The sequence below is a fragment of the Malaclemys terrapin genome, chromosome 8, assembly GCF_027887155.1.
Source record: "Malaclemys terrapin pileata isolate rMalTer1 chromosome 8, rMalTer1.hap1, whole genome shotgun sequence".
Taxonomy (NCBI): Eukaryota; Metazoa; Chordata; order Testudines; family Emydidae; genus Malaclemys; species Malaclemys terrapin.
The window spans coordinates 101,468,733-101,488,170 of record NC_071512.1 but is presented as its reverse complement, the minus strand read 5'-3'; the positions used below and the strand labels follow the sequence as shown (position 1 = coordinate 101,488,170).

The window sequence follows — 19,438 nt, the reverse complement described above, 5'->3', positions numbered from 1 at the left end:
TGACAGTTCATTGACTTGTTCTTTGTCTTATGGGGAGCAGATGATTGACAAAAGAATGCAAAATATGGGCACTTTTTGGGTTCTATACCACAGCTAAAGACTGTTCCAAGAAAAATCTTTAAGATGGTTATTTGAATCTGTGCACACTGCCCACCTGGTGGTTGTAGAGTGAACTGTTACTTCACAGAATAGTTTAAACAACAGCCATGTTTGGGGCAGGCTAATCTTGCAAAGAGAGCAGTGCATATAACAGGAGTGTACTGTGTGTGAGATAAGGGGAAAATTCAGCTCACTGACTAGATGTTTTAACGTGCGAACTCTAGGGAAATAACATATTGACTATACTGTTGTGCGCAAGAAAATTGAAGAACCCTTTGCAGACAGGGCTTGCAAAGGATTCTTTCTGTTTCTCTTAAACCAAAATCTGTGGCAAGATGTTTGAAATCAGCAGGACGCTTAATGCTGCTTTGTTAAATAATGAGGTAATATTTTGTCACTTTTCTGGGCAGCATCTGTTTTTTTTCCACCTTTTTGAATATGTTTATGAAGGATTCAGTTTATTCTTATGAAAGTAAGAGATTAAAAAATCATTCTTCACTTATTTTTTTTTCCTTTCAATGCTTTTGGACAATTGGGTTGTCTTTATTTGCGGTTTCAGTCGGCTGCTGTTGCCTAGGACATTATGCCACGTAAGGCTTCTAAACTGCACAGAGTAGGTAGTTATTAACGCTGAATTGGCTTCTGGTATAGTCCATCTGGGCTCTGTATGAGAGAGCTTGCTGGCGGCTACTGATGCTAAGATACCCGCAACCTTTGGGATGTATGCATGGTGTAGAGGGGCTCAGTGATATGAGATCACTTCTTTTAAGGGAAACTGTCATTAATGAGTCAAGAAACTGCTCATTTATGGTAAGGAGACGGGGGGGGGGGGGAGGACAAACAGCCCTGTGATTTCATTTTGATATTGGATTAGGTGTTTAAGACAAGTTTCTTTTTGTGGGGATGGAGGCTGGCATAAAAATAAGGCTTTTCTCAGAGGTTTACTGGCTGATTCTGAGAGTCTATATTGAGAATTTGATGCTTTACAAATGTGTCACAACTCTGATGCAGTGGTCAGCCACTTACCCTGAAAGATGAATGGTACTATTGGAAACACGATAATAAGGTTGACTTTTTCAACAATAGGATTCTGCCTTTGTCTTTAGAGAGAGGCCTCTGAGGACATTTGTGCGTTTGTTTTAGTATTCCTCTGAAAGATTTGGTGTGTGGGTTTGTTTTGGTTTTTTGTTTTGGTTTTTGTTTTTTTTTTTTGAAAAGTGATCAGTGTACAAAGTACATGAAATTTTAGTTTTGCAAAACAGCTAATTGTTTAGGACTGCAATGTGAGATTGTTGTTTCAGAAAAATGGCTGAATCTTTTGATATGCATAACATTAATTTATAGCTAACAAAGTGTGCTGAGGTTGAAAAGGCTGAAAAAAAGATTTCTCCATCCCTTGTTCAATTTTGTTAACCCCTGAAGAGACCTTAAGTAAAAATCTTCATTACAAATGAAACTTTCATATTCAGTGTATTTTGGGACCAGAACATATGATGATGTACTAGTTATACAGTATTTTGATGCTAGTGAATTCACTCTAGCATTTTAGTTTGAGTTGCATAGATTGATTTAGGAAACCTATCCTATAACCCAGTGTAATCTTTGCTAGTTTTTGCTAAGCTACAAATGTTTTTAAAACTATTGTGTGGTAAGAGAAATCCTCTGCAGCCATTTAAACTATCCATAATAGATGTTAATTGAATTCGGTGTTCACTCCGTGGGTAGGAAGGGTTCATTTATTTTAAATGTTTTTTCTAATGTGTGTTTTCTGCTTCTATGATCCATTTGTATCTACATTATTTAAAAGATTAATATATTTCCTACATTATACTATTTGTTTAGGCTTGACTGGGTTTTTTTGTGCATGTGGATGTTTTAAAGAAATTTTAAAACGTATTGAGTACCCTTTACGAGATTAACAGTTCTGAGTTAATATTTGTACTTTAAAAAAACTTTCCTCAAAATGTTAATTATATATTGGCGTGGGGGAGGTTTGTGGTGTTTCATAAAACCATTTCTTATTTTCTGCAGTGAAGAGCTAAATGAGCATATATCATGGCCCATACTAGCGTTCTCCGCAGCTTTTACCTTTCTATCTGTTCCGAAATAGAAATATTAATAATTATATTGGACATTTTAAAAAAAATGTTTTCTTTTTACTGTACACATCAAAGATAAAACTAACTGATTTTAAATATCAATATTACATAGATTCAAAATTGGTAGTTTTAGATTAGATAAACATTATTCTCAGGTTAGATGTAAAAACAGGATGCCATGCCTTGTTATCTTGGCTACCATGTATAAAATCAACAAACCCTAAAATATTTCCCTTTTGAAGAAGAGGGGGAATATAAATGTTTCCTAATTAAGAGAATTTTCAAAAAAGTTGCCATAGTGGAGAGTTTGTGAAATATTGCTGTTTATAATTGGTGGTTTGGTGCTTTGTCTGTGGAAGCAAGCAAAGGATAAGTGAGTGTGTTTCTTACAAAGTTAAAGCATGTTGCTTATTACAGTTGAAAAATAATTTCATTTCAATGCCCAGGTTTATTTAGCACTTCCTTGTAAAGCAAGCAAGTAATGAAGTGAGATACCTGGATAATTATAAAATACTACTTTTATTCTGGTAAAATGTGCTGGTAAGTAGATATTTTGTTTTAGACATATAATCAAGTGCAAGTAATATCAAACCTGCCTTTAAAACTATATATACATTTGAAAGTCTCTTACTGCAAAAGGAAAAAAAATGCTTTATTATGAAAATCAATAGTACCTGAGAATAAATGCAGTTAAAATGCACATTAAAGTGCTTTTGTCATATCTTTAAGCCTAGAGGCACATCATTAAATATGCATTTTTCCGGAAAGCAACTGTCGAGAAAGATAAGGTGGTTAAAATACTCCAGACCTCAAAGCCACGCATGCAAGAGGTAAGAGGTTGCAGTCATTGAAGCATGGCTGAGGTATGGCACCTCCATGATGGAGGTATATAAACTGTAGATATGGCCTGTAACTGTTACTGTACTTCTGGGGTAGGGAGAGATAAAATACACGTATATGTGTTGCTTTTTCAACTGGGCCTTAATTACTAGACACAAGCAGCAGTTCAGAAATCTGGTCTCTGTTGTTGTAGAGGTCACCAAATCATTAACATTGTCAATCTGGCAGTAGCTAATTTCAATAGCACCTGATGTTGCAACGCCTCCTTTAGTTTCCCTAGCCAATCAGATCCTGGCTTCAGCTGACAGATGGTCCCATAAATGGATGTAAAAAGGAGAAGCTGCAAGCCAATTTCAGTAAGGCTCTGTTCAGTTGTTCTTATCTACATCCTAGAATCGGGGGCTTCAACACACTGCTTTTTTTTTATTATTATTCTTTTGCTGCACAAAACGTCTGCACTGTGCTTTGTGGATTTTTTTTTTTTTTTTTTACCAAAAAAAAATTAAGTCCCTGAAACCATAGCAAATCTTTAGAAGAGTTGAAGCTTTTCAAGACCCAATATTTGCCATTAAGAATGGTTATGGTAGGTATTAGTAGATTTAAAATCTGTTTATAGTAGTTATATATAAATAGATAGATATATAACACAGATTTCCCCAAATCTGCATCTTTATCAGTCTGTTTTCACATGAGTTTAGTTGCTATGACTGGTTTGTTTCTACATTATGTATCTCCGTCTCTCTCTCCCCTTTTCTTTCTCTCTCTCCTATTTAATGCCTGCATATCCTTTAATAAAGGATGTACGTTGTCATTTTTAAGGTCATTGTGATTTCTCTCCGAATAAAGAAAGAGCTGATTTCTAACGTGAGGCTGTGTGTGGCTAACTGAAATGCTGAAAAAGAGGGGGTTGTTTTGGGTGGGGAGGTAATTAATTTCCACATTCACATGTTGGAAATACAAATGCAGAGCAGAATCCTTGGAAAAAAGCCTCAAGACTGGTAATTTTGTTTTGGTGGACTGCGCAGCAGGTATGGTAATTTTTTAGAGTGATTTATATGAGCTTCAGTAAATGCTGCATATTGTATTTCAAAGAGTTTCCTGTCATGACCTCATAAAAAGAGGAGGAGGCTTGTATGTGTTGCAGCGCCTAGTATATGTCGATTTTGTTGCATCGTTGGGCAGCAGTACTGTAAGAAGGAATGTCAGCTTTTACATAACGTTCTTTTTGCTTTTGACACTGTGAGGGGCTGCAAGGGTCCATCTTTGTGATCACAGATGGAGTGGAATGGCTTGAAAATGGTAAGTGAATGCTGAGAGACTGTTTATAGGTTTCATACTGCTTATATGTGCCTCATGAATTTCTTTTGTTCAGGATAGCAGATTGTGAGTCATAAATAAAATTACAGGTCGTTGTTTATTTTTTAGGATCTATCTATCTTTAATGTATCGAAGTGTGATGGCACTGCACGCTGATTCCATTGAATATTACATTTCAGTCAAGCAAGGATGGTCTCGGCTGACAGTCACGGTGTCATTGTACTGTATGACCATCAGAGCAGGCAGCAGCTCATGCCTTTTCATCGTCATTTGGGTTACATGAGTGTTAAATTAAATCCAGATCTAATAACTGCATGTAAAAATTAGGTATTTTGTTTGTTACAAGCTAATACTATCGTGAAACAGAATGGTGTTTTGGAGGGTTTTTTTTTTAAATATTGAAGGAAGTCAAAGCAATCCATTTATGTAAAAATAGTATTTCTATTTTTAGAGTATTCTTTTGGCAGGAATCAGAAATAGTCGACTCATTCCTCCTTTATGTTTTCCTTACAGATTGTGCAAAATGGCATGATCAAATACAACTATTACAGACTTTGAATTTTACAGAGCACTGCTATTCATTGGGAGAAAAATCTTCAAAATTCAAATCACTCTTGCTAGTTTTGTTTCAATTAAACATTCTGCAGACTTTCACTTTGGATATTTATTATAACTGGGATACAAAGCTACGGTCTTTTCACATTCTTATAGGATTGTCTTTTGTCTAGCTGCTTGTTTTGATGGGTGTAAAACAAATAAGATTAGACTGAGCAGCCGAACTGAAAGCGATAGCTGGGAGGAAAAGCCAATGAAAGGTTGCCGGGGAAACGAGCATAGGGGAAGCTGAGTGGGGGAGCAGGTGGCAATCATGTGGGAATACTGCAAACAGTGTTTTTAAAAAAAAAAAAAAAAGAAAAAAAAAAGGCAGGGGCTACCTCGATTATCTTTGCTGTTCTTTGTGGCAGTCACAACTTTAATTATTCTTTATAAATAGGCGTTAATTACATTTCTGGCTCCGGCTTACAGTGATTTCTAGAAATCTATTTTTAAGCATCTGTTCTTTCTTCTTTCTAAAAGAGGGTTATCTTTTTTTTTTCTTCCTGCTGTGAAATTGTACGTGCAAAAAATAGTGAGGAATCCTGTGAGGCAGTATTTTAGAAAAATGTAAATTATATTGAATGAAGTTGACAGAGGTATAATAGTGAACTCCCACAGCTGATTGCTTCTGCAAATCATTTCTTAGAATTTTCCAGCAAATGTCCCTATGAGAACAGTAGGTAGAATGAATTTACCTTAAGCAGTGATTTTGTGTTAAGTGATATTGGTATTTTTACGTAGTCAGATGGTTCTATGGCAGAATAATCAGTTCAAGGGAGTTCATCATATCCTGCAGTTTATGCGCTAAGCAGAAATTTCCTGAAATAATGAAGCTGTACTCCTCTTCTTCACTAGCCTCACCTCTGCCTGCTATAACAATATCCACTTTCAATTTCAAGCTGTGTGTGTTGGCTTTAGGTTTTAAAGAAAACCTATATATTTTGCTAGTTATGTTCTCTCATGATATAGGGCACACAGTAATGTGGAATAGCAGAAGTACATCTTTAAACAAGGTTGTGGGTGCCGGAAGTGTTTAAAAAGCATAGTAGACTTGTAGGTGATAGAAGGTAGCGTAAAAGGTATAAAAAAATGTGGTTGCCCAGAAAGCGTTCGTCTGTCACACATCAGGAGGCACAAGAGATGCGTACCACGGGCAAAGAACACACCCTTCTGTCTTTAAAAATTTCAGATTTTTAGTTTAGTCCTTTCTTCCATGCGTGATTACTTAGAATATTTGATTCAAATGAGAATAGTCATATTAGGAAGTTTAAAAAGAATATATGAGAAATTAAATCACCCTTTTAATTTGCTCTCTTCAGTAATGCTTCTGCTGCAGTCTGTTCTGTAGAGAAGTAATTGAATGACCCTCTGAAAACTGCACAGCTTTTCGCTGTAGGGGAAGAAAAATCATAAGTGTGTGTAACCTATATAAAGTGTGTGTTGTGTGTGTGAATGCATGCATATAAATATAGTATATACAAGAATATATGTATGAGAGAGATTAAAATTTTAATTCTGTACCCAAAACATTGATGATACATTCTAAAGCTGCTGAATTTGGTTATGAGAATAAATTAGAATGGCTTTGATCTTACATAGCTGCATTTTTTTTGAGTGTCGGCAACAGTTAATACAGTTACATTTTTTTGTTCAATTTGGTATTTTTATGTACGTTTCCTGGCACGTGTTTCTGCCACTGTTCTTTCTCTTTTCTTTGTCTTAAGATTATATTGATGAACGCAGCCTGCATGTAGATAGTGTCAGTCTTCTCTTCTTTCACGTGAAAGATCACATAGTAGACCCTGAAGTAGGAAAATAGCTATTAAATAGTGAAATTTCATGCAAGATTGCCAGATATATAATAGTAAAACCATAGAACATAAAACCTTTTATTTTTAAACAAAAATTGGAGAATATGTAGCTATCTTTTAAACATGGGCATTTTTGTGAAATTGTAGTCTTGCTAAAAAAAAGGGGATTTTACATTCAGATATTGATGGAAGAGAAACACCAGCTACCAGTTTACAATTCTTTCTATTACTATGCACCTTACTAATCAGGTTTCCATGTTAGATACAGATATGCTCCTCCACAGTTGACTGGCTTGATAACCTCCTTTGCTTTCCTTATCTTTATTAATTTTACCGTTCTGAGCTTTCTCAGATGAAGAAAACCCCAGTTGTTATTGACAAAGGAAGGTTAAAAATGAACTGCAAAGTGTTCGTTTGAAAATCCCATTTGAATGGGTATGAAATAGTCTTGACCATCTAGACTTGGTCCTGTTAAATATTTGATTCCTATTGGAGAAAATCTAGTTGTTGCAGAAATCTTGCATATTTTTTGTCTTTACTTAGGATTTTTTTAAAGGAATGTCCTCTAGGTTACATTACATTCTCAAGTCTTCTTTAGTTAGTACGCTGCTGGAAATGAACATTATTTTCTGCACATAATAGTCCTACCACTTGAACGTTATCTTGTGGTGGACAGTAGTTCCAGATTGTGTATGAAATAAGTTATTAGTACTTCCCATATTCTGATAGGGGGGTTTGTCGTGTTCCTTGGTAATTTGCACTTTCAGAAAATTTCAGCAAACACCCCAGGCAAGAAATGGACAGTGATAAGAGAATATTATATGTATGTATGTGGAGGTGCACAGATCTTGACAAATCCACTTGTCTGTTTCAGCAATCTGTGGCCACCAGACAACTAATTTACATGCCTGGACGTGTTAAAATGTACATTTGTTTGTCTGTGGGACAGCTGACTGGATACACTCCGATGCACTGGCAAATACTGCAATGCAGTATTTTTTTCAATGTCATTGGGGTTTTTGGGGAGAAGGGGCGCAAGGAATCTTACTGTAAGCAGGTCAACATTAAAAAGCCTGGCACCTTTGATGGTGATAGGCCATACTTCATGAAATTTGCTAATCCATGTAAGAAAGGAAAGTCACCCCTCCCCTATTACTCCCTCTCTTTCCAAGATAGATGGAAAGAGAGATGAGTGTGCATGTATTTATACATGCGTGTTTGCGTGTGTATATTGTCACACCTCGTTTTTACAACATAGTGTAAAAAAATACCAGGGTTTTTATGAGAACGGAAAGGGCATTCTCCAAATGTCGTACATTTCGTTCATATGGTGCAAAGGTCCATAGTTAACATAAGCCTCTGACTTCTAAACTACCTGAAAGGCTTTACTGAGGTGCATATTTTATCTTGCTAAAATATTAACCCAAAATCAGAACATTGTTTCTGTTCAACAAGTACAGTATGTATAGTCCTAGTACAAATAGTATTTACTGTGTATGTGTACCCAGCCTTTGTATCTGAGTGTTTTTAACCGTTGAAATGATGCAACGGGAAGGTGGTGGGGAAAAGGGGTATTCAAATACTTCATGCTTTCTTTTGTTCCCTTCTTTCAAATGATCCATCTTTACTTTCTAAAATTCTGGAGTATTTTAGGTGCACGGGGCTTTTATAGGTCACTAGCTTTACAACTAGAAGAAGGAGGGGGAAAAAGGGGGGGAGGAAGAGTCTGTGTGTCACAGACAGTAATTGTCTAAAATTAGCCATCTAGAAAAGGAAGGAAAGGCTTGAAGGAAAGAGAATGAGGCACAAACATGTGAAACTGCACAGTGCTAGTCTGAGACATCATGAGTGATGAATCTGAACTAGTGCAGTGCGGTGATGCCCATTAATTTCTCAGAACCTTGACTTTGCAGGTTTGTTACTTACTTTGTTGTTCACACCTTTAATTATAACCAGTTTTGGATGATAGCTTAGAGCACCAGAGATGAGACCTTTTGTTTGTTGTTTACGTAATTAAGTATTCAGACAGTGTTCACAATAGCTTTGGAACATCAGTGTTAGAAATCAAGTAGTTTCAATTGGGATTATAATAAGAATACGCTTTTTAATTTTCATAACCACTTGATACTGTCTCACTGTAACATTTACAATATTTGCATATGTTCATTAAGAATTAGCTCTGTGGTACTGCTGTTAGGTTTATTTTTATTTTTCTGTAATGACAATCTGTGTTTGCCCTAGTCATTTTAGAGCTTTTATGCATATCTTTTCTTTGGGGCCCCATAAAACAAGGAAGAAGCGGAGAGGCATTCTTACCCATTGTTCTGCCCTTGATTGTGTCTTGCACGAAGACTTTCTCCCCAATGAAGAAGGTAATCTATAAGAGCCAGGAAATGCTGAGAACCAGTAAGGAATCCTTAATTAAATTGGATGAAAAGAGAGTGAGAATGTTGAAGAAATAAGGTCAGCTAAATGGGGGTGTGCGCTTTCTGGAAACTCTGTGCAGCTACACAGTAAAATGCAAGGCTGGCTTTGACAATATTTGGAGTGGTGATGTATCAAATGCTGTAGTACTCTTTTGTTGCTAAGGCGCACACAGTTGTGTCAGACATTCTGCTGTGATTGGGGAAAAAAATATGTCCTTGGCCTGAGAAGTACTTTTTTTTTTTTTTTTTTTAATTTTATTTTAAGTGGTTTATATTGCTAGTAAAAATTTCATAGGATGCTGCTGGCACTTTTCACTGTCTGGGGACATGTACTGGTACTGTATCATGAAAGACTTGGTAGCAGTGTAGTGGCATTTCAGCACCTATAAATCTTGATAATAAAGGAAGTGCTATGTCATATGTTTGCTTTGGAACAGCTGCAAATTAATGTTGAAGTTCTGTGCAAGAAAGTTCTATGCAAAAAGCTTTCCTGTTCACCTAAGTGATACCAAACGTGGGCAGTGATGCTTCTGGAGGCGTTCCAATAGCAAAAGTCCTATAATTCCAGTCGTTTCACAGCATCGTGGGTGAATTTGTAGAATGATGGAAGGAGACTCAAACACCTTCCCCTAGTGTTAGCTCTCTCAGAAACAGCTGATCAGAATGTTTACCTGTCTCACCCATTGTGTAGAGACCTAGAAATTTGCTAGCAGAGCAGGTAATTGAATCATACTGTTTAACAGCCATGGGCTTTGCATGTTGGCCTATAGTATGTTGATACTCATTTAGAACAGTCTGTTTTTCTAAGCAGCCAATCAAAGACCCTAAGTGTTTTTCTAGGATGCACATGAAAAACAACAGACTGACTTGAACTTTTTAAGATGTCTTTTTCTGAAGACAGCAGTAGGAAATAGAGCTATAATGGTAAATTACAGCAACAAGTGATATTTAAAAGCTTCTGAAGCTGGATGGTGGATGAAGGAAGTTTGTTCTTTTTTTCCTATCGAATCTTTCTTTATTACAGTACTTTTAAGCAGCAAAAGACTACAATTCCCACAATTTATAATTTTAACTATAACTGACTCATTCTGTAATATCATGTTGTAATGCACCCAACCAGAATATAAAGTTCTGGGAATTGTAGTCTTTAATATTAATTATCTGTGTCGTCGCATTATAATACAGACAGTACAAATCCCAGAAGGCCCCATTTTTCCAGTAATGCCAAAACAAAAGTGAAATTTGTGACTGTCAGAATTATTGTCTTTATAGTAATCTTTCTCAACAGTTGATTTCCCTTGTATTTTTTTTTTCGTGTGTGAAAAGTGACTCCTCTTCTATTTAGTATATGTACATTAGGTTCATGTAAGAATCACTAAACTTTAGCCATTCTTGTTTATGGGCATTTTTGTTCAGTGGGCAGTTTGATTTTTAAACCTTCATATCTAATTTATGTTTATAAGGCTGGAAATCAACCTGATTACAGTCATTCTGATTTAAAACAAAAAATTGCACGGTCAAAATACTAATGAATTGCAGTACTTAGTTGTATACTAACTAGCGGCCTACTCCTGTTTCTGTTATATTAATGTCAAAACTCCCATTGACATCTGCGATTCAGGATCAGGTCCTAAAACGTTCACAATGGTCACAGTTTAAGAAGTCCATGTTTACCAAGTTCCTATATTGTGGTGAAGTGCTAACACAGTATTATGCACTCAGAATAGGAAATCATTTCCAGTTTTCAGATACCCGAATTAATTGTTCGTAAGTGGGAAATTTTTTATTAGTGTCTTTGTATTCATCTTTTGCTATTGATAATCCTTGACTTTCTTCTGCTAATCAGTAACTTCCTTGCTCTTCTTTGTCCAACATAGACTGCAAGCACCTTTGGGCACCTGTCTTGTAAAGCATCATGCACGCTTATGGCACTGTAGAAATAATAATGTATAGACACAAAGACTTCATAAATAAATGCAGTTTTAATACTGTTCTTAGAGATCTTTGTTCCAAATGAAGATCCTGGCAGTACGTGTGTAGGGAAGATACATTTTAGCAGAATTCATGAATGCTAGAAACTCTTCCTAATGTGCGTGTGCCAGCTATGCTGTGGCAATATTGCTGTTAATTTCCTTACTGTAAGAACAGCTGTTTCAGGAAATGATCTCTTTGCTTGATATGGAAAGTCCTGGAAAATTCAATACAGAGTTACTGTAGTGGTTGCAGCAGTTCTTAATATGACCAGTGATGGAAACTAACTCTTTAATCTGCAGAGTAACTTATTCTTCTTTAGAATAACTGGGGCAGGACAAACTTAATATTTTCTGCAGTTTCTTATACTCAGTGAGAGATTTCCTGAGTGCACTTCAGAATTTGACATTGTGTTTGATAATTTATAGAGCACAGTTTATATTTAACCGTAAACACACTAATCCAAGAAAAAAGTATATTTTTAGAATCTTTTATTGTCAGTACTTGTTATGACCTAGCTACTGAAGGAAGTATTCATATATATGTTAAGACATTTACTTAAAAAAGAAAAGGGGGAAAAACTGGGGTTAGTTGCCATCAACCCATCTTTGCTGTATTCAAATTTATAATGGTTTATTTGTTTGATTATCAACATTTGAAACATCATTTGGAGCATTAATGCACAACCATTTTAGTCATGCAGGAACCAAAATTTTTCTACAATGTTTTTGCACCAGCTTAGATGCTGGCATGATGCTGTTTACCCTCAGCAGGCAGAGATGGAAAATATTTTTAAGTGATGCCATGCCACCTACATGGCCCTAACTTGTTTTCCTTTTCCCACATGGGTGAAACACCGTGATTGCCCAAGCTTTGTAAACAACTTCAAATAGTCCATCTGGCTGAGACCAAAGGGTCATTTGAGTCTTGCTGACTGTTACTGACATTGTTAACCAAAGGAAAGGAACCTGGCTTTGTGGTTTTGAGCCTTCTGTGACATCAAGTTAAAAATATGTCGCTGTTAAAAAATATTTTCCATCTCCATCTGCTGGAGATAAATGGCATTGTGATGTTCAGTAGGTTGCTTTCTGATGTGATATCCTACGCTGTTATGATACCACCTAATGGCAACAACATATTAATTTATTTATAGGCATTTATGGGGCACAAAGGTTTCTTTTGGTTGGGAGTGGATAGGCAGGTGGGCAGAACATAGGATGTATATGATTAGATTCCCCATTGCTTCTAGATGATCAGGTGGCAGCAGTGAAAGTCTGCTCTTTTCAATATGCATCTGGCTGCACCCTTTCTCTTGGATGTGGACTTTGCCACTTTGATTAATGCTTTTGTCACCTCTAGATTGGACTTCTGACTTGTGCTTCACATACAGCTAAACCATAAATCCATTTGGAAGCTGCAGTTAGCTCGGGGACAGCAACATGTTGCAAAAGAGTATCCCACCATGAACACGAGGCTGGTGTCCTATGAACTGCACTGGTTGCCTGTTGGCTTTCACATAAGATCTTGCATGTTGCCTTTGACCTATGAATCACTAAATGCCTTGGGACCCCAGTCTCTCTAAGGCTATGTCTCTTTCTCACAGTTGAAATCAACAGAAGTGTTGGGGGAGAGCTTTTAATGTAGAAGAAAAGACGCCTCCCCCTGCAGGTTTTGGTTTTTTTTTTTTTGTTTGTTTCCCTGAGGCTTGCTCAACTTTGAAATTTTACTCTTCCCCATAGTTTGAAATAGTTTGACTTTTTTGACTTCACGGTGTACTGCAAGCCCACCTTTTTGAGGAGATATTTGGAGAAAGCAGAGGGTGATGGGGGTGGAATTTTCTTTGGAAATTTGGGGGAGGGGAGGTTTTGATATGGCTTGTGTCGTGTTTCGCTGTCTGGTGGCTGTATGTAGAATCATAGATTTTTTAAGGCCAGAAGGAATCATTATGATTATTTAGCCTGAACTGTAGGGGGTAGGGAGGTATATGCCATTGTGTTGTCTCTTAATGATAGTGTAATATATCTTTAACTGATGCTAAGGTTGCTTACAGTCCAGCATAGGATTTCTTTCGTGTGTATGATTTTTAAATGTAAATAAATAAAATATTCTTCTCCTGGAAGTGTTTCACAGTCCAGTGGCTTGAAATTCTTCTCATTTAGTGTATACTATAAATATTTATTCTATAATATAGATTGTGAGAATGAACTTAGATGTAGGGGATATATGTAATGGTAGGGTATTTCTAGCTTTTTTTGCCACCAGATAGTCTTCAGATATTCAGCTTTTGATTATCAGTATGTGACCCTTTGCTTTGCAGTAGCTTCAATATTTATTTATTTACAGTATTCAAAATTTAAAAATTTGGGCACCCTGAGTGCGCTACAGAAGCAGGAATCATTCTCCATAAAAATATCATCCGTTTCACAAGCAACATCAGCATGACATGAGATCCTTGCAATATGGATGAGTTATAAATGGAAGTTAAAAGCAAGTATATTCCTACTCTAGAACTAATCCAATAGGTTTAGATTCCTTAATATTGAACAAATCAGAGTACTGCCAATTCAGAACACGCTAACTTTCCTGATGGAAGAGATGTGACTTGCATTGCATCAGATCATGTCTTATTTTGCCCCGGTCTGCACCTCTTAGACCTGAAAGCAGTAGTTGGTGTTGCAAGAGGGAAAAAAGTTCACACATCTACTAAGGTTCTCTAGATGTAGTTACTGCTATGTTTTCATTAAGGCTCTGTTGAAAGTAAAGTTTAGACTATGTTGGACAGAACTGGTGCAGTGCATGTGTGGATACTCCATCAATTTCTGCATAACGTAGGCCTTCATGTAAACGAAATACATAAGGGTAACATTTTCAAAAATGCCTATGTGACTTAGAAGCCCATGTCCCACTGAAATAGAATTAGGCTCCTAAATCACAAAAGAGCCATTGAAAATTTCACCTTTTGTTTGTACACCTTGGTATTAATTCCAGCAGCAAGGGTTCTTAATAAGATGATGTTCATGGACCTAGCAGGTTCCTGGGACCTGTTTCCACAGCTCAAAATCACATTCAAATCTCACTGGTGCTTAGGTTGCAGTTTCTGCCTGTCCTTTTTAATACTTAGTCCTGCTGTGAGTGCAGGGGACTGAACTAGATGACCTCTCGAGGTTCCTTCCAGTCCTACGATTCTCTTCTGAGCCCTGTGTTCTTTATTGGCCTTCGGCTACTATGTATCTCTCCAAACTTTTAAAACCCAAACTATATAGCTATATAATATGGGGTTCTCTGTTTAAACCTGTGGGTTGGGAAAGAGTTTAGAGTAGACGATTCTTAAAAGGAAAAAAGATATTAAAAACTTGGGGCCACAGTGGTGCTATGTCAGTCTTTTCCAGCTGGGGACTTGGCCTATTATACTTGTGCAACATGCACGTACACACAAAACAAACATGAAAAGTTGGTAACTTAATTAAAAACTAACAGGAAACTGAACTAATGGGTAGAGATTAAGAATCAAATGCATAACAGCTTAGTATCAAAAAACTAAAAGAAAACAAAAAAGGATGAAATAGTCCTGCTTCTTTGCCTGTGCTTTTGTATATATTTAGTTTGTAAGCACTTCAGGGTAGAGACCTGTCTTATGTCCCTGTCTCTAGCACAGGGATGGGCAAACTTTTTGGCCCACGGGCCACATCTGGGTATGGAAATTGTATGTTGGGCCGTGAATGCTCATGAAATTGGGGGTTGGGGTGTGGGAGTGGGTGAAGGCTCTGTCTAGGGGTGAGGGCTGTGGAGTGGGGCCAGAAATAAGGAGTTCAGGATGCCGGATGGGGCAGGAATGTGGGAGGGGGTCGGGCTGCAGGCTCCGGGGGCGCTTACCTCAAGGAGCTCCCGGGAGCAGCAGCATGTCCCTCCTCCGGCTCCTACACGGAGGCATGAGCAGGCGGCTCTGCACGCTGCCCTGTCCGCAGGCGCTGTCCCTGCACTCCCCTTGGCTGCAGTCGCCGGCCAATGGGAGCTGCGAGGGCTGAGGTTACCATCTTGCTAGCAAGCACAGAGTGGAAATACACTGCTGGTTAATGTAGCCTTTTAAGAGTTCATGGATAGATCAAAAGGAATAGTATAGTCAATAGGAGACCTCTTTTCCCTTTGTAGCATTCACTGCCTAACATAGGTATAATCTTTTGGGGAAGAGGGGGGAAAATCCCAGGATACAGTGTGGCTTGGCGCACCTGATCAAGGAAAAATTGGCTTGCTGGTTATGAGACTTTTTTATTTTTTTCTTCAGCGCTCTCTTGTCCTTCAGATGCAACTTGAAAGAACAAGTAGTATATTAAACACAAAAAAAAACGGAGGGAAATGAGGTGCAATATGGTATGATCAAAAAGCTGATAAAACTCTTAGGTAGAGCATAACCTGACTTCAGCATGCAAGCTTAGCAAAATGAAAGAAAGGGTAATTGAAGAAGAATGAGGTTTGTTTTAGGGGCAGTGGAGCCCGACCTTGGATTCCTTTGTTCTAATTGATAGAATGTAGGGAACTTTTCGTGTGTGTAGCCCCATGACCTTCTGGGAGAACTAAGTGGTTAGATTCTAGGGCAGAGTAGCCAGTGTTATAAGTGTCCTGACACAGAACCAGGTCAGCTTTGTTATGGTCTGTGGCATTTTGTTATGATCAGAGTAGAGGATTTTAACCTCAGTTATTGTGTCACCGTTACCGCAGTCTGGGTGGCTCCTTTTTTTGCCGTGCTGTGTACTTAGCTGTGGCATCTCTTCTAAACCTCAATTCCAGTAAATTCAGGGCTGTATTCTCCATCTCTGACTTTAGTGGCATAAAAGATGGAAGGCAAATTTCAGTGAAACCAGTCCAAATAGAAAAGGTAATTCAGACTCTGCTTTCCACCAATGAAGTAGATTGCCTTGGTGAAAAGAGTGACTAACTTTGGTTCAGATGCAGGTAGGTCACCCATTATAACTTCTCAGCCATTCCTTCCTGCATAATGTACAAAATCTCAGAAAGTTGTTTCATGCTTGAGTCCAAACTTGACATTTGCAAAGTACTAAAAATAGAACCACATAGAATTGGGACTTTAGAAAAATGGAGACACTCTTTGTGGCCTCATCAAGAAGTGAAGAAGTTGCAAATGGGTATTAATATCCTGCATAATGGAGGCGCGTAAGGACAAGAAAAGAGATTCTGCAAGGTTTAAATGGCACACAACAGCAGAAGTCGCATCCTGCTTTGGAAGAAAACAAAGGCTTTATTCTCAGACCTAGGCAAGGCTGTAATTTAACAGTAGGTTCCTGCATGTCTTCAGAAATCGCTGCAGACATGACAGAGCACATGTAGCACGTGGTTGGAAAGCTAGGCTGGTGGTTTTACCCCATCTCTGGCAGTTGGGCTGCTGATAGCACTTGGAGTTCTGACTTGTGTGGAATTGTATAGCAGGTGCAGGGTCTTGTACTTCTTGGCCATCCCCAAAATCTCTGTGGAGAGAGGTAGAAGCCATATGGAATGTGTGATGTACCTATTTAGTCTCCTCTACATAGTGGAAGGACATGTATCCTATCCTTTGAGAATGGCTTCTTTGACTAGTTAATCTGTTGTGCAATATGTTGACTAATGACAAGGTAGTTATGAGAGTCTTAGATTTTCCATCCTATTCAAACAGGCAGAGTATCTGTAGAGGCCAGTATCCTTTGGGAACGAGACACAATGAAATGTATAGTAGGAACAAATGTTGAAGATAAAGAGCCAGATTTGGCCCATTGTGGTTTTTTTTTTGGCCCATTGGTTCCAGTGTTGGAAAAGAGCTTGGAGGAAAGATGCTCTTGTGATTAAGACACTGGACTGGAACTAGGGAGATCTGGATTCAAATCCTACCTCTGACACAGACCCTCTCTATGACCTTGGACAGGTCATTTAATAATTCCTTTCTGCTTTGGTTTCCCCTTCTGCAAAATGGGGGGTGGGGGAGACAGTATACTTTTTATTTCACTCCCACACTACTAATAGTATGTTTAGGGCAGGATAGTGTCTCTCTGTTTGTACAGTGCCTGGTATGAGAACACTCTGATCTCAGATCCTCAGGTACTACTGTAATATAAATAGTATTACTAATAATTTTTATTTTCTTTGCACTGGTAGGTGCATCACAGATGATGGGAATGTAAAAACAAACAAAAAACCCCTCGACACCTCTGTGTATCATTTTAGTGTTACAAACATTTTTGTCCTAAACAAGTTTAGCCATCTAGAAAGAAGAAAACTATTTTATTAAAATGAAGCTTTTCCTTTTAAAATTAATGAATTTGACTTTTTGTCAGTTAGCGTGCTTTTCGTGCGCAGTAAAATTATGGCACCCAGTAATTGTGAACTCGCTGAAAATATTCAAACACTGTTTTAAAACTACTGCACTGTACTGTGAAAACAAAATTTTATAATGAAACTAAAGTTTTGTCATGTGAAATAAAATGGCGGTAACAAGAACTTCCAATTTAATGCATTTTATTTTCCTGGCTAATCCTTTCCTATACATGAGTGTGTAAATATTAAATATATCTTTTACAGGAAGAGGGGGAAGATAAAGCATGTAAAAATTGTGTGTGGCGGGTGGGGTATGGCAAAATACAGAAGATTAGATAATTATTCATTTCTGGGATACTGGAGATCCCTTGAGGCAGAATTGCTCTATAGCTTAGTTTTCCTCTTTTATTTCATGTTCATGATGTATTTATTAAGTAAATAATAACAAGTCTAGCTGTGTAGTATATAAGCTTTAGTAAAAAGGTAATTGACGGTGAAATTTGACAGTTGTGTTACGGAGAGGAAAATGTGTGTGTTCAAGATCCACAAAGACGTTTTCCTTGCTTCTTTTAACATGCGCTGTGAGGGAAGTGTGCATGTACATCCAAGGGGTAGCATTTGGCCCTTAATTCTGACTTTTGCCAGTCTGTTCTTTAGAAAAAACAAATAGTTTTAATTACTGTTTATTATCGTGGTTGTGCCCAAAGGATTTTGTGCCATGTGCTGTATAAAGATATCAGCAGACACAGTCCTGGCCCAGAAGAGTTTATAATCTAAGGACTCATTCCTGCAAACACTTAATATACCTGCTTGCTTTTACTACCATGAATAGTCCCATTGAAATCCACGGAGCTACTTACAGCAGTGTAGTTAAGCATGTGTGTAAGTGCCTTTGGCCCCGATCCTGCACATACTTATTATGTATGCTTAACTTTACACTTGTGAGTAGTCCGTTTGGCTTCAGTGGGAATACTCATGTGTAAAGTTAAGCATGTATGTTTTTGTTGGTTTGGGGCATAAGATTCCAGTCCTGAAATCAGCTAAATCCCGTTGGGTCCCTTTCACCAAGCTTCTTGAAAGATCATGGTTTGTACAGTGCAAAAATCCTTGCTGTCAACACTGTTGGTATACTGAGAATTATTTAAAAACATTGTTTTTCACTAAGGACTTGTGTACATGGCACCGCAGTCTGGACTATGGGGTTGTGAATTGCAGAGTGCTGTAGAGTGTTGCACTCTAATTGCCCCATATAGACCCACTGGAGTGAACAAAAAGGTGCTTAGCTCACATTGATGTAATCCCGTGTCAAACTGTTTTCCTTGTAAACGTCTACTAACATTTTATTTAAATATGGCTATGGGACCTCCACCATAGCACCATTTGTTTTCACATGTAAAGCAAACAACTTGCAATGCTAATTAAAGCGCTCTCTTATTTTATCTAAGAGTTTTGCATTATTTATCTAAATTCTCTTTTATGGGTGAGTGTTCTGAGTTTGTTCATTAATGAACACTTAGAAATAATATAAAATTAGACCTCATGAATTCTTCATGAGGTATAATTTACCATGATCATTTTTCCTGGCATTTAGGTACTGTGAACAAGTTATAATATTTTTGACTTCTGAGTGCTAGAAATAATCTGTCCATATGAACTCTATAATTTCCATAGTTCTTAGAATTTTTCTCAGATTTTGCTTTGTTAGGAAAAGTCTGTTTGTGGAATCTTTGCAAAACACTACCCTTTGGCTTTTATAAACCAATATTAATTTTGGAAACTCTAATTATTATTGTATCATTTTCTGTGTATATTCCCAGGTTATTACCTATAAAAAGTGTGTACACACACATAATTCAGATAAGAGTGATTTTTTTAAGGAAATGATTTGTTATTATAAAGAGTTTTCAGTGTTTTCAACACTCTTCTCAGTTCAACACATGGACTCTTTTTGAGACTACAGAGAACAAATTTTGTAAAT

General features: G+C 37.4%; 1 protein-coding gene across 5 annotated transcripts in view; it reads left to right on the top strand.

The window, feature by feature from the left end:
• Window positions 1-309: 309 nt before the first annotated feature.
• ELAVL4 (ELAV like RNA binding protein 4) overlaps window positions 310-19,438 on the top strand; it is a 77,957-nt gene continuing 58,828 nt past the window's right edge. For 2 of the 5 annotated variants that reach the window (XM_054038584.1, XM_054038581.1), the window contains exon 1: window positions 310-482. In XM_054038584.1, the coding sequence (XP_053894559.1) occupies window positions 435-482 (48 nt within the window). In that variant the 5' untranslated portion in view covers window positions 310-434. Of the gene's footprint in view, window positions 483-792; window positions 910-3,426; window positions 3,622-4,127; window positions 4,338-19,438 lie in introns of those variants that run through there. The other 3 variants (XM_054038580.1, XM_054038585.1, XM_054038582.1) reach the window with 3 other exon arrangements.